Raw genomic sequence first — 13,103 nt, forward strand, 5'->3', positions numbered from 1 at the left:
CCCCCCCTTCGGGCTGACCCAGCTCACCCGCGTCCCTGTGACCCCCGTGTCCCCGTGTCCCCACACACCCCAGGCGTGTCGGGATGGCGCTGTCACCCTGGTGACAAGATCCTGTGGGTGACAGGGACGGGATGTCGCGGCGGGTGACGGTTGCCACGGGTGAGGGTTGCCATGGCGACAGGACAGCGCTCTCCTCCCGCCCCGCCCCCTTCCCATGGCAACAGCCGGCGGGGCCGGGTGGGCGGGACCCGCAAGGGGGCGGTGCATCACCGACGGCCCGCCTCTCCTTTCTCCCCGCCCTCTCCCCGCCCCCGCCGTGACGCGGCGAGCGAGGGTTGGCCCAGAGGCGCGGGGGCGGGGCCAGGCGGGCGGCGGGCTCTGGAAGGTTCCGCCATCGCCTCAGTGAAGCGGCGGCGGCCGGAGGAGGCGGAGGGGGGCGGTCGGCGGCGGCGGTCGGCGGGATGGGGAAGGACTATTACCGCACGTTGGGGCTATCGCGGGGCGCCTCGGGGGAGGACGTGCGGAAGGCTTACCGCCGGCAGGCCCTGCGCTTCCACCCTGACAAGAACAAGGAGCCGGGGGCCGAGGAGCGCTTCAAGGAGGTGGCCGAGGCCTACGACGTCCTCAGCGACCCCAAGAAGCGGGAGATCTTCGACAAGTACGGGGAGGAGGGTGAGCGGCGGCACCGGGGTGGGGGGGACGGGGCAGGACAGGCAGGCTGGGAGGGGGCAGCAAGGAGGGAGGGTGGGGGTCGGGGTGAGGCGTAAACGGGCAGGCTGGGGGGCTTGGGGGAGGACAGGCAGGCGGGGAGGGGAGTCTGGGGGTACAGGTAAGCCGGGGGGACAGGCAGGTTGGGGTGTCAGGGTGAAGGTAGGGTGGGAGGGAGGGAGGGAGGGATGGGCAGGCGATGGGGGTCAGGGCGAAGGCAGGGTGGGGGGGGACAGGCAGGCTGGAGAGGGCTGCGGGGGACAGAGGCAGGGGTGTCAGGGTGAAGGTGAGGGGGGTGGGAGAGAGGGACAGGCAGGCGATGGGGGTCAGGGTGAAGGTGGTGGTGGGATTGGAGTCTGGTGGGGGTAGGCAGGGAGGGTCTGGGGGAAAGACAGAGTGTTGGGGGTCTGAGGGGGATAGGTTGGGGGTCGGGAGGGATAGGTTGGGGGGCAAGCGGTGGGGGTAGGGGTTGGGGGGGTCAGGGTGAAGGCAGGCGGTTGGGATGGGGGTCGGGGGGGAGGACAGGCAGTGGTAAGGGAGGAATGTCAGGGTGAAGGCAGGCAGCAGGAATTTTGGGGGAAGACATGCTGTGGGGACTGGGGATGGGGGGAACACGGTGAAGGCAGTCAGTGGGGCTGGGGGACAGGCAGGGGGTACAGGCAGGAGGGGTGGGAGTCGGGGTGAAGGCAGGCAGTGGGGATGGGGGGGCAGGGTGAAGGCAGGTTGACAGGGGACAGGTGGTGGGAATGGGGGCTGGGGTCTTGGGGGGGCCAGGCAGGGGGTGACAGGAGTCTGGCAGGGCACAGGCAGCGGGCCTGGAGCCTGGGGGTTGCTGGGAGCCGCGCCGGGGCGTGCCGGGGGGTGGTGATGGATCCGGCTGGGCCTGTTGGGGCCTGGCCGGGGCCGTCAGCGGCGTCTGTCTGCGCCGCGTCCTCCGGCGCCCGAGCAGAACCGGTTCCTGCTCCCGGCGCTGGGGCTGCGCCAGACCGCCGCCACCCCCCGCCTGCCTGCCTGCCCCACGCCCGCCCCACACCCTCACCTGCCCCACGCCCTGCCTGTGTCTCACCCCACGCCCTGCCCCGACTGGTAACGCGCCGGGGTGCTTAGGTGACCTACCGGGGCCACCTCTGGCATCCTGGGGGGCTGACGGGCACCTTCCCCTCCTCCTGTCTAGGGCTGAAAGGGGGAGCCCCGACCTCCGGCCCGGGAGGGTCCAATGGCCCCACCTTCACCTACACCTTCCGGGGCGACCCCCACGCCATGTTCGCCGAATTCTTCGATGGTCGCAACCCCTTCGACACCTTCTTCGTCCAACGCAACGGGGATGACGAGGACGGTGAAGACACCTTCACCACCTTCCACGTAGGAGGTTTTGGTAGCGTCGGCTTCCCCCGGGGTCGGGGAGGGGCGGAAGGTGGCTGTCGTAAGCAAGACCCCCCGGTCCTCTACGATCTGAAGGTCTCCCTGGAGGAGATCTACAGTGGTTGCACCAAGAAGATGAAGATCTCCCACAAGCGCCTCAACCCTGACGGGAAGACGGTGCGTAACGAGGACAAGATCCTTACCATCGAGGTGAAGCGGGGTTGGAAGGAGGGCACCAAGATCACCTTCCCCAAGGAGGGTGACCAGACCCCTAACAACATCCCCGCCGACGTCGTCTTTGTCCTCAAAGACAAACCTCACGGCGTCTTCCGCCGGGAGGGCTCGGACATTGTCTACCCAGCAAAGATCAGCCTCCGTGAGGTGGGTGGGTGGTTGGAATGGGTGGGTTGCTCTTGGTCTTGGTCCTGGGGACATCAAGGGCGGGTTGGTCTTGGTCTTGGGGACGTCAAAGGTGGGTTGGTCTTGGTCTTGGGGATGTCAGGGGTGGGTTGGTCTTGCTGGTGGTGGTGGGGATGCTATGGGTGGTTGCCCTGGCTGGTGAGTCTTGGTGGTGGGGACAGGACGTGATGGGTGGTTCTTTGGGTGGTGGGGATGCAGGGGGCGGTTGGTCTTGGTGAAGACGTGATGGGTGGTTCTTTGGGTGGTGGGGATGCAGGGGGCGGTTGGTCTTGGTGAAGACGTGATGGGTGGTGGATCTTGGTGGTGGGGATGCAATGGGTGGTTGTCTGGGTGGTTGGTCTTGGCGGTGGGGACATCAGAGGTGGGTTGGTCTTGGTGGCGGTGGCAGGGACGCAGCAGGGGTAGGTTGGTCTTGGTGGGGACGTGGTGGGTAGTGGGTCTGGGTGGTGGGGATGTGATGGGTGGTTGTCTGGGTGGTTGGCCTTGGTGGCAGAGGTGCAGGGGGTGGTGGGGACCAAGGGTGGTTGTCTGGGTGGCTGGTGTTGGTAGCGTGGACGCGACGGGTGGTTGGCCTGGGTGGTGGGGACACGATGGGCGGTGGTCTGGACGGCTGGCCTTGGCGGTGGGGACAGGATGAGCTGTTGTCTGGGTGGTGGGGTCATGATGGAGTGGTTGGTCTGGGGGATAGAGATGTGACAAGTGGTTGGGTGGTTGGTCTTGGTGGTGGGGACACGATGGGTGGCTGGGATGTGGTGGGTGGTTGTCTGGGTGCTGGGGACACAGCGGGTGACGGGGATGTGATGGGTAGTTGGATGGTGGGGATGCAGGGGGTGGTGGGTCTGGGCGGTCGAGACCAAGGGTGGTGGGTCTTGGTGGTGGGGACGTGATGAACGGTGCGGACCAGGGGTGGTTGTCTGAGTGGTTGGTCTTGGTGGCACGGACACGATGGGTGGCGGATCTTGGCAAAGGGGATGGGATGGGTGGTTGGGTGGTTGATCTTGGCGCCAGGGACGCGACGAGGTGGTTGATCGTGACGAATCTCGGCATCGTGGTCGTGACAGGCGGCACCCCCTCTCCTTTCTCCCCCCCCAGGCCCTCTGCGGCTGCACGGTCAACACCCCCACGCTGGATGGCCGCACCATCCCCATGGTCTTCAAGGACGTCCTCAAACCGGGGGTGAAACGTCGCATCCCGGGGGAGGGGCTGCCCTACCCCCGCACCCCCGACCAACGCGGGGACCTCATCATTGAATTCGAGGTCAAGTTCCCCGACAGGATCCCCCCCTCCTCCAAGACCCTCCTGGAGCAGATCCTGCCTGTCTAGCTGCCCCCCCCCCCCACCTGACCCCCAAACCCGGGCTTGGGCGGGGGGGGGGTTTGGACCTCTTTGGGACCATGCTGGGGTGGGGGGGGCTCCTCGGGCATCTCCAGGGTTGGGGAGGGGGCGTGGGGAGTGTGTTTCTGGGGGTCCTACCCCCCCCTTCTCAATCTTGGGGGTCTGGGGATGCCGAGGTGACCCCGACCCCCTGTCTTAAGGCTTTGGGGATGGGTGGGGGGGTCCTCAGCCCCCCCTCATGTCTGTTTTGGGGGTCCCCAGGTGTCCTCATCCCCCCCCATCCCCCCTCTCTGCTCTGGGGGTCCTGGGGGTGTCCTTGTGTGTCCCCCCCCCTCCAAGCTCCCCATCTCCTTGGGTGTCTCCCCCCCACCTCTGGGGGTCTCTGACTATCCCTGTCATCCCCCCGCATCTTGGGGCTCCCCCTATTCTTATCCCCCCCATCTTGGGGGGTCTGTCTCCTCTCTTCCCCCCCACCAGGAGGGGGGGGAGCCCCCCGAGGGGGATTTTGGGGGGTGGGGCCGCGGGCGGCTCGGGGCGGGGCAGGGCGGGGCCCTCTTATCCTTTGGGATAAAACCGCCCGGAAAAGGGTCTGTTCCTGCAACAGGAGCGCACGTGTACGGCTTTGTATAAAGCGCTGAAACCTCTGCCTGCCTCTGCTGGTGGTTTTTTTTGGGGGGGGGGGTCAGAGGGGGGGGTAAGGGGAGCTCCCAAAATAGCGCCGTGGGAATGGGCTGGTGGGTGCCCCCCCATAGGGTGTGTTCACCCCCAGTGGGGTCTGGTCCTGGCCCCCCAGTCCCCCCAAACGGGGTCTGTCCCCCCCACCCATGGGTCCGACCCCCCCCCCCCGCGGTGGGATTTGTGGCTCCTCCCCCTCGCCATTGCCCACGCCCACTTCTCCCGGCCACGCCCCTTACCCTGCCCCGACGCCGAGACTCGCAGTCCTCGCTCCTGATTGGGTCCGGCCAGCCCCACCCGCGGAGGTGCGGAGCCGGGCGCGCCCATCGCCCGGAGCTGGGGAGGGTGGGAGAAGGATGGCCAAACCCTTTCCTGCCCCCTCACTTCCCCCCCCTACCCCACGCCTACGTAGAGGTTTCCATTGGCCGGCGGGGCGGGGCGGCGGCGATGATTGGTCCGGGTGGGGTTTAGCCACGCCTTCCCGGAAGTGTCGCTCCGGCAGTAGCGCCCGGCTAGGAGGGCGGGAGGGTCCGGCCGGTAAGCGGGGGGGGCCCGGGCCTAGGGCCGGGCCGGCGGGGGGGCCCGGGGCCGGAGGGTGGGTCCGGGTTGGTCCCGGAGGAGGCAGCGGGCCCGGGAGGGCCGGGGTGGGGGTGTCCAGGCCCCTGGGGGGGAGCTGGCCGGGGCCCCGTGTCGCTGCTTCCTGGGGGGGCGGTACGGGGTGTCCAGCGGGCCCGGCCCCCCCCCCCCCACTTTGGGGGCCGAAGGACTCGGGGATCCCCAGAATCGGGGTTCCCGCTGCCCCAGTTTCCCTCCCTCCTTGTGCCTCAGTTTCCCCCCCCGTTACCCTTCAGCCCCCCCCCCCGTCGTGCCTCAGTTTCCCTTTTTCTCATTTCAGCACCCAGCGAAGCACCGCAGGACCCCCCCTCCTCAGGGAGGGGGCACCCACCCCCCTCCCCAAAAGCTCTGCTGTCACCCCCCCCACACCCCAACACCCGTCTCTGTCGTCCCGTCCCCCCCTCCATGCCGCTAGGCCTGGGTCGTCGCAAGAAACCCCCGCCGCTGGTGGAGAACGAGGAGGCGGCGGGGGGGAGCGGGGGGGCTACGGGGGAAACCCCGGGGGTCTCAGTGGGGGTTCCTGGGGGGCCACCCCCCCCAGGGCTCCCCCCGCTGCCCCCCGCCCTTCGGCCTCGCCTGGTCTTCCACACACAGCTGGCTCACGGCAGCCCCACTGGCCGCGTCGAGGGATTCACCAACGTCCGCGAGCTCTACGGCAAGATCGCCGAGGCCTTCTGCATCCCACCGGGAGAGGTTGGGGGGGGAGGCACCCATGGGTGCTGGGGGAAGGGGGGAGGCTGAGGGATGGGCAGCCGGAGGGGTTTTAAGGCACCCCTGGGTGCTGGGGGGGCACTGGAGGATGTGGGGGGCTGAGGGTCAGGGCAATTGGAGGGGTTTGGGGCACCCCTGGGTACTGGGGGACACTGGGGGATGTGGTGGGCTGAGGGTCAGGGCACCCAGAGGAGGTTTGGGGCACCCATGGGTACTGGGGGGGCACTGGGGGATGTGGGGGGCTGAGGGTCAGGGCACCCTGAGGGGGTTTGTGGTACCTTTGGGTGCTGGGCTTACTGGGGGGTGTGGGGGGCAGAGGCACAGGGCACCCGGAGGTGTTTGGGGATCCCCATGGGTGCTGGGGGTCAGGGAGATGTGGGGGGCTGAGAGACAGGGCACCCAGAGAGCTTTGGGGTAACCCCTGGGTGCTGGGGAGTGCTGAGCATCGGGGTGATGCTGGGGGCTGAGGGACAGGGCACCCTTGGGTGCTGGGGAGCAAGGAGAGGCAAAGCCCCATGATAGGATATCAGGTGGGGCTTGGGGGCACCCCTGGGTGCTGGGGGGGGTTCCTGGGGAGCACTGGGGGATGTGGGGCTGAGGGATGGGCACCTGAGAGGCTCGGGGCACCCTTGGGTGCTGTGGTGGGGGGCAGGGTGCGATATGTGGGACTTGGGGAGAGAGCACCCAGAGGAATTTGGGGCACTCCTGGATGCTGGAGGTCCTGGGGGGCAGGGGACCTGGAAGGGATTGGGGGGATCCTGGGGGTTAGAGCGATGTGGGGGGCTGAGAGGGCACCCAGAGAGGCTGGGGGCAGCCCTGGGTGCTGGGTGGCAGGAGGATGGGGGGGCTGAGGAACAGGGCACCCAGAGGGACTGTGGGCCCCCTTGGGTGCTGGGGGTCAGGGGGACATTGGGAGCTGAGGGACAGGGACCCGGAGGGTTTGGGGAGGGGGGGGCACTGGGGACATTGGGGACACCCAGAGGGAAGGGTGGGAGGGGACCCCAGGGGTGGGGGGCTGCGGTTGGAATTGGGGCGAGGGGTCCCCAGGGGTCCCACGTGTCCCTTGGGAGTGTCCTGGGTGTCCCCAATGGGAGGCATCCCTCCTGTCCCCTGCGGGGCGGGGGGATCCTGGGTGTCCCTCAGGAGGGTGCCAGGTGTCTCCAAGAAGAGTGGTCCTGCATGTCCCCCAAGGGGTGTCCCTGCATGTCCCCAAAAAGGTCCTGCTTGTCCCCAGGGAGAGGGGTCTCGCGTGTCCCCTGGGGGGGTCCCACATGTCCCCTGGGGGGCCCTGCATCTCCTCAAGAAGAAGAGGGTCCCCCGTGTCTCCCATGAGGGTCCCGCTTGTCCCCAAGAAAGTCTTTCCCATCTACCAGGTCCTTTCCACTCCCGTGACCGTCCCAGGTGTCCCCAAGCAGAGGGGTGGCCTGGGGGATGTCCCTGGTGTCCCCAGGTGTCGTCCCCCCCCAGCCCCTGATGCTGCTGTCCTGGCCAGGTGATGTTCTGCACCCTCAACACGCACAAGGTGGACATGGAGAAGCTGTTGGGTGGCCAGATCGGCCTCGAGGACTTCATCTTCGCCCACACCAAGGGTCAGCGCAAGGAGGTCGAGGTCTTCAAGTCGGAGGAGGCCTTGGGTCTCACCATCACTGACAACGGCGCCGGCTATGCCTTCATCAAGGTGACACCCCTGGGGACACGCATGTTATCATCGGGCAGGGAGACCTGGGGGTGCTCAGAGAGGGCCCTGAGCCACCCTGGGGTTTTGGGGGGGGGGACATGGGGACATCCTGGGTGGTGCCCAAGTAGATGTGGGGATGGGGAAGGAGACCAAGGGACATCCTGGATTATTGTGGGGGGACGTGGGGACCCCCTGGGTGGTCCCTGAGCTGCTGGGGGTTTGAAGGGGACATCTCTGACCATGGTGGGGGCACACAGGGACCCACTGGGTGGTCCCTGAGCTGCCCTGGAGCTGGTGGCGGTGGGGGGGAGACATGGGGACATCTTGGAAGGTTCCAGAGCCAATGTGGGGATGGGGAAGGAGAACACCAAGGGCCCCACTGGATTACGGTGGGGGGACGTGGGGACCCCTGGATGGTCCCTGAACCGCCATGGGGCTCAGTGGGACCTTGGGGACACCCCTGACCATGCTAGGGGGGGCCCATGGTGACACACCCCCCCCCCCCCCCCGGTGTGGTCCCTGCAGCGGATTCGGGAGGGCAGTGTCATCGACCGCATCCCGGTGATCAGCGTCGGGGACATGATCGAGGCCATCGACGGGCACAGCCTGGTGGGCGCCCGTCACTACGAGGTGGCCAAGATGCTGAAGGAGTTGCCCCGGGGACGCACCTTCGCCCTCCAGCTCACCGAGCCCCGCAAGGCCTTCGGTGAGCCCCAACTGGGAGCACTGGGAACATACTGGGAGACCTGGGTGGGGGGCCCCCCTGTCCCTGCCCCAGGGCAGCCCCCCTTTCATGGGTTTGGGAGGGACCCAGTCCCCCATCCTGGACTGGAGAGTGGTGCCTTGGATTACTGGGAGCACTGGGAGTCCTAGCAGTAAGGGGGGGGGGGCGGTCCCACTGCTGGGCCCCCTGAAACCGGGGGAGGTGAAGGGGACACCTTAGAGACCCCCCCCAAAATGGGGGGGGACCCCATAGCCCTGAGGGGACCCTTGAGATCTGTGGTGGGGGGGACTGATGTGGAGCCAATAGCCTGGGGGAACCTCAAAACCTGGGGGGGGACACTGATGGGGACCCGTAGTGCTGGGGGGAACCGCAAAAGGAGGCTTGTGGGGACTCCATAATTTTGGGGGGGCTGATGGGGACCTGTGGTGCTGGGGGGTGCATCCCAAAGCCTAAGAGAGGACTGATGGAGACCCACAGTGCTGGGGAGACATGGGGGGAACCTCAAAATCCGAGGGGGCTGATAGGGACCTATAGTGGTCGGGGGGGGCATGGGGGAACCCCTCCAAAACCTGCCCCTTCCCACCCCTTGGGTCCTGGGTGGGGTCTGTGGTCTGTTGGAGCCCCCCATCCATGCTTGGGGGGGGCCCCCAAAAATTCATAGCTCCCCTAAACACTTTCTCCATTACTTTTCAGACATGATCGGCCCACGGGCTGGGGGGGGCCGCGGCGGGGGCACCCAGCTGGGCACCGGCCGGGGCACCCTGCGCCTCCGCGCCCGGGGACCCGCCACCGTCGAGGAGCAGGTAGGGGATCCTGCGGGGGGGTGATGGGGGTGGGTACGGGGACCGGGGACCGCCCCGTGTCCCTCGGACACCCCCTGACCCCCCCGTCCCCCTGCCCCGTAGCCCTCAGCTTTCGAGGAACGGGCCGTGGCCAAGGTGGACGATCTGCTGGAGAGCTACATGGGCATCCGGGACAGCGAGCTGGGTGAGCAGGCGCTGGGGACCCCCCCTGGAATCCCCCCCCCGGCAATGAGGGGACCCGCCCGGGGTGCTGGGGACCCTTCTCACTCACCCCCCTCCAGTTTCACCCCCATCCCACTGCAGTTTGCCCCATCTAGGGGTGCTGGGGTCCAATTCTGGCCCCCACCGTGGACTGTTAGGGATCTGCCCCCCCCCCCCCCCCGCCCCCAACCCTGTCCCACTGCAGGAGCCCACCCAGGGGTGCTGGGACCGCCCCCAGCCCACTCCCAGGGTGCTGGAACGCCCCCCTTGCCTACTGGTGTGCTGGGGACCCCTGACCTGTCCTACTGCAGGGTGCTCCTATGGGGTGCTGGGAGGGCCCCTCTTCCCTGCCCTACTGTGGGGGGGCCCCCCCTTAGGAGTGCTGGGGACCCCCCCGCCCCCCCCGGGAGTGCTGGAGACCCGCCCGGCCCCTCTTGGGGTGCCAGGGGGCCCCCCTGGACCCTCTCCTAGGTGCAGGGAACCCCTCCACCCCACCGCAGGGACCCCCCCCCCCCCACCCCAGGGGTGATACAAGTCCCCTGGGCTGTGCCCCCCCCCCCCCGACTGTCCCCATTGTCCCCACAGCTGCCACCATGGTGGAGCTGGGTCGGGACGCCCGGGACCCCGACGCGCTGGCCCAGGCTCTCGATTCCCAGCTTGGGGACTTCGCTTTCCCTGATGAGTTCGTCTTCGACGTCTGGGGGGCCATCGGCGACGCCAAGGTGGGGCGCTGCTAGGGACCCCCCCCCACCCCAGGACTGGGGGGACCCCTGGCCTGGACTGGGAACCGCCCCCCCCCACCCTGGGATTGGGGGATCTGCTCCCTCACCACGGACTGGGGCCCCCCCGGCTCTGTTCCGTGATTGGGGACCCCCTCGCTTGCAAATGGGGCCCCCCCAAAAGCTGGACACCCTCCCCCCCCAAAATCTGCTGGAAGTGGGGGACCCCTGGCATCCCCCAATGGACCTGGGTGCCCCCACCCTAACTCCTGACACTCTCCCCAAAATTACCTGGTCCCCCTTCTCAGCTAGGGCCCCCCCCGACTTGGGACCACCACTACATCCTGGCACACCGCCCCCCCCCCCCCCCCGCCAAGGGACGTGGGTGCCCCCCCCACCTTTAGACGCCCCCTCATTACTTGCCCGCCCACCCACCCCCCTTCTCAGCCAGGACCACCACATGGGACCGCCACTACATCTTGGGACACCCCCCCCCCCCCCAAAAGGGCCCTGGGTGCCAACTCCCCAAATAGCACACCCCCCAAGTGGCCTGGGACCCCCAACAGAGGTGGGTGCCCCCCCACTTCTTGCCCCCCCCCCCCATGTGGATCCTCCCCCATCTAGGGACCTCCCCCATTTCCTGGGGGGGGCCTCTTCATGGACCTAGGTGCCCTCCCCCTATTTTGGGACCCCCCCTCAACCAGGGGACCCCACCCCATGGACTGGGACCCCCCCCTCTGTGGGCCTGGGTTCCCCCCCATGACACTAATGCCCCCACCTACTGCAGGGTGAGGTATGAGGGTCCCCTACTTTAACCCCCCCACAAGGGGCTTTTTGGGGGGAGGGGGGACTGGAGCAGCCCTGTGCCCCACCCCCCCCCCCAAAATATGACACAGACCCTCCCCGCTGCTGCTGTGTCCCCCCCCCCGGTGCCAATCTGAGCCTGTCACACACTGTCACCCCCTCCGACACTGACACACTGTTGTCCCCCCCCGTGACACACTGTCCCCCCCCACCATGACACATTGTACCCCCCCCAGTGACACACTGTCGTCGTTGTTGTCCCCCCCCCCATCGCACTGACTACCTCGGGGGGGCGTAGGGGGGGACACGGCACAGCCCCCCCCCCCCCCGTCACCCTGTCCTGTGTCCCCTGGGGGGTCTCCTGGAGCCGGAGGGGGGGTCATGGGGGGGGTGGCCCCCCCCCGGGGCATATTTTTGTATTTTACATGTAAAGTGATTTTAACATAAAATAGAGAGAAATTGGGAGTGGTCGCTGCTGGGGGGGGCGCGGGGGGGGGTCTCGGCTTGGGGGAAGCTGAACTGGGCCTTGCACGCCCCTCATGGCTCTTCCCGGCCTTGCACACCCGCTTGCACGGCCACAGCCTTGCACACCCCTCACACGGCTTTTCCTGGCCTTGCACGCCCCCTTGCACGTCCACAGTCTCACACACTCCTCACACGCCCCTTGCACGGCTCTTCCTGGCCTTGCACACCCCCTCGCATGGCTCTTTGCAGCCTTGCACACCCCCTTGCACAGCCACAGCCCCACATGCCCCTTGCGCACCCCTCACACACCCCTTGCACGGCTCTTCCTGGCCTTGCACACCCCCGTGCAGGGCCACAGCCTTGCACACCCCCTTGCATGGTTACAGCGCTGCTTGCCCATTGCACAACCCCTTGAATGCCTCTTCCTGGCCTTGCACACCCCTCACACACTTTCACACCCCCTTGCACACTTGCACACCCCTCACACATGGCACACCCCATCACACACCTCTTGCACACCCCTCGCACACCCCACCACTTGCACACTTGCACACCTCTTGCACACTTGCACAGCCCCCTCACATACCCCCTTGCACCCTTGCACACCTCTTGTGCACCCCCTTGCACCCCCCTTGCACGCTCGCACACACCTGCACACCCCTCACCCACATACACACCCCTTGCACACTTAGACACCCCCTTGCAAACCCCTCACACATTTGCAGCCCCCTCGCACACCCCTTGCAAACTTACACACCCCCTTGCAGCCCCCTCACACACTCGTAGGCCCCTCGCACACTTGCACACCCCCTTGCACACCCCTCGCCCCCCCCAGCCCCACTGCACCGTGCGAGGCCCCGGGGCTGGGCAGGGTGTGAAGGTGAGGGCCAGGGGGCGGTGTGGGGAGGAGGCGGGGCGTTTGCACACGCGTGTGCCCCCCTGGGCACTTGCACGAGGGCTCATGGCTCGTGTGAGGCTCCGGCAGGGGGGGAGCTACCGTCGGGCATGGGGGGACACACACCGGTGGCATCACCCTGGGGAAAGGGGGGGTGTGAGGGTCAGGTCAGTGGTGGGGCTGGGGTGGGGTTAAGGCTGATGTTAGGGTTGGGGTCAGGGTTTGGATTGGGATTAGGGGTCAGAGTTAAGGCTGACGTTAAGGTCAGGGTCAGGGGTTGGATTGGGATTAGGGGTCAGAGTTAAGGCTGACGTTAAGGTCAGGGTTTGGGTCAGGGTAAGAGTCTGGGTTAGGGTTAGGATTAGGGGTTGGGTGTCGGGTTTGGGTTGTAGGAACAGGGTTAAGGCTGGCATTAGGGTCATGGTTGGGGTGAGAGGTCGGGTTAGGGTTGTAGGATCAGGGTTAAGGCTGACATTAAGGTCAGGGTTTAGGTCAGGGTTAGGGTCAGGGTAGCATTAGGGTTTGGGTGTTGGGTTGTAGGATCAGGCTTAAGGCTGCTATCAGGATTAGGGTTGGGGTTAGGGTGTAGAGTTAAGGCTGACATTAAGATTAGGGTTTGGGTGTGGGTTAGGGCTCAGGTTAGGGTTGGGGTTAGCGTTAGGGTTTGGGTGTCATGTTGTAGGATCAGGGTTAAGGCTGACGTTAGGGTCAGGGTTTGGGTTAGGGTGTAGAGTTAAGGCTAATGTTAGGGTCAGGGTTTGGGTCAGGGTTACGGTTAGAGTTGGAGTTTGGGTGTCGGATTTGGGATTGGGTTGTAGGATCAGGGTTAAGGCTGACGTTAGGGGCAGGGTTTGGGTTTGGGCTAACGTTAGGGTTAGGGCTATATTTTGTGTTTGGGTCAAGGTTAGGGTTAGAGGTAGGGTAAGGATCAGATTTAAGTTTAGGGCTAGGGTTTGGGTTTGGACTAAGTTTAGAGTTTGGCTTGGGT

At 66.5% G+C, this 13,103-nt stretch overlaps 2 protein-coding genes across 4 annotated transcripts; both read left to right on the forward strand.

Moving 5' to 3' along the window:
- The first annotated feature begins 1 nt into the window (after nt 1).
- On the forward strand, nt 2-4,469 carry LOC104316242 (dnaJ homolog subfamily B member 1-like). 3 transcript variants are annotated; one of them, XM_069797606.1, is made up of 4 exons: nt 2-658; nt 1,883-2,247; nt 2,381-2,451; nt 3,583-3,818. In XM_069797606.1, exons 1-4 carry the CDS (start codon nt 172-174, stop codon nt 3,668-3,670), a joined length of 1,011 nt encoding a protein of 336 aa, XP_069653707.1. In that variant the 5' UTR covers nt 2-171; the 3' UTR covers nt 3,671-3,818. The 3 variants fall into 3 exon arrangements, with proteins under 3 accessions (XP_069653707.1, XP_069653705.1, XP_069653706.1); XM_069797604.1 differs by having other exon boundaries at nt 1,883-2,451; nt 3,583-4,469; XM_069797605.1 differs by having other exon boundaries at nt 385-672; nt 1,883-2,451; nt 3,583-4,469.
- A 440-nt stretch (nt 4,470-4,909) lies between these two features.
- On the forward strand, nt 4,910-11,220 carry GIPC1 (GIPC PDZ domain containing family member 1). The gene is made up of 7 exons (XM_069797611.1): nt 4,910-5,037; nt 5,396-5,808; nt 7,319-7,504; nt 8,030-8,210; nt 8,922-9,031; nt 9,134-9,215; nt 9,818-11,220. The coding sequence occupies exons 2-7, from the start codon at nt 5,521-5,523 to the stop codon at nt 9,967-9,969; spliced, it is 999 nt and encodes a 332-aa protein (XP_069653712.1). The 5' UTR covers nt 4,910-5,037; nt 5,396-5,520; the 3' UTR covers nt 9,970-11,220.
- The last annotated feature ends 1,883 nt before the right edge of the window (nt 11,221-13,103 follow it).

This window comes from Haliaeetus albicilla, chromosome 11 (genome assembly GCF_947461875.1).
Source record: "Haliaeetus albicilla chromosome 11, bHalAlb1.1, whole genome shotgun sequence".
In the NCBI taxonomy this organism is placed as follows: domain Eukaryota; kingdom Metazoa; phylum Chordata; class Aves; order Accipitriformes; family Accipitridae; genus Haliaeetus; species Haliaeetus albicilla.

Coding starts and splice junctions, on each gene's coding strand:
- LOC104316242 (XM_069797604.1), top strand. CDS start 172: ATGGCGACAGGACAGCGCTCTCCTCCCGCCCCGCCCCCTTCCCATGGC. Junction 659..1,882: donor AAGCGGGAGATCTTCGACAA/GTACGGGGAGGA, acceptor CCTCCTGTCTAG/GGCTGAAAGGGGGAGCCCCG. Junction 2,452..3,582: donor CAAAGATCAGCCTCCGTGAG/GTGGGTGGGTGG, acceptor CTCCCCCCCCAG/GCCCTCTGCGGCTGCACGGT.
- GIPC1 (XM_069797611.1), top strand. CDS start 5,521: ATGCCGCTAGGCCTGGGTCGTCGCAAGAAACCCCCGCCGCTGGTGGAG. Junction 7,505..8,029: donor CCGGCTATGCCTTCATCAAG/GTGACACCCCTG, acceptor TGGTCCCTGCAG/CGGATTCGGGAGGGCAGTGT. Junction 9,032..9,133: donor CCGCCACCGTCGAGGAGCAG/GTAGGGGATCCT, acceptor CCTGCCCCGTAG/CCCTCAGCTTTCGAGGAACG.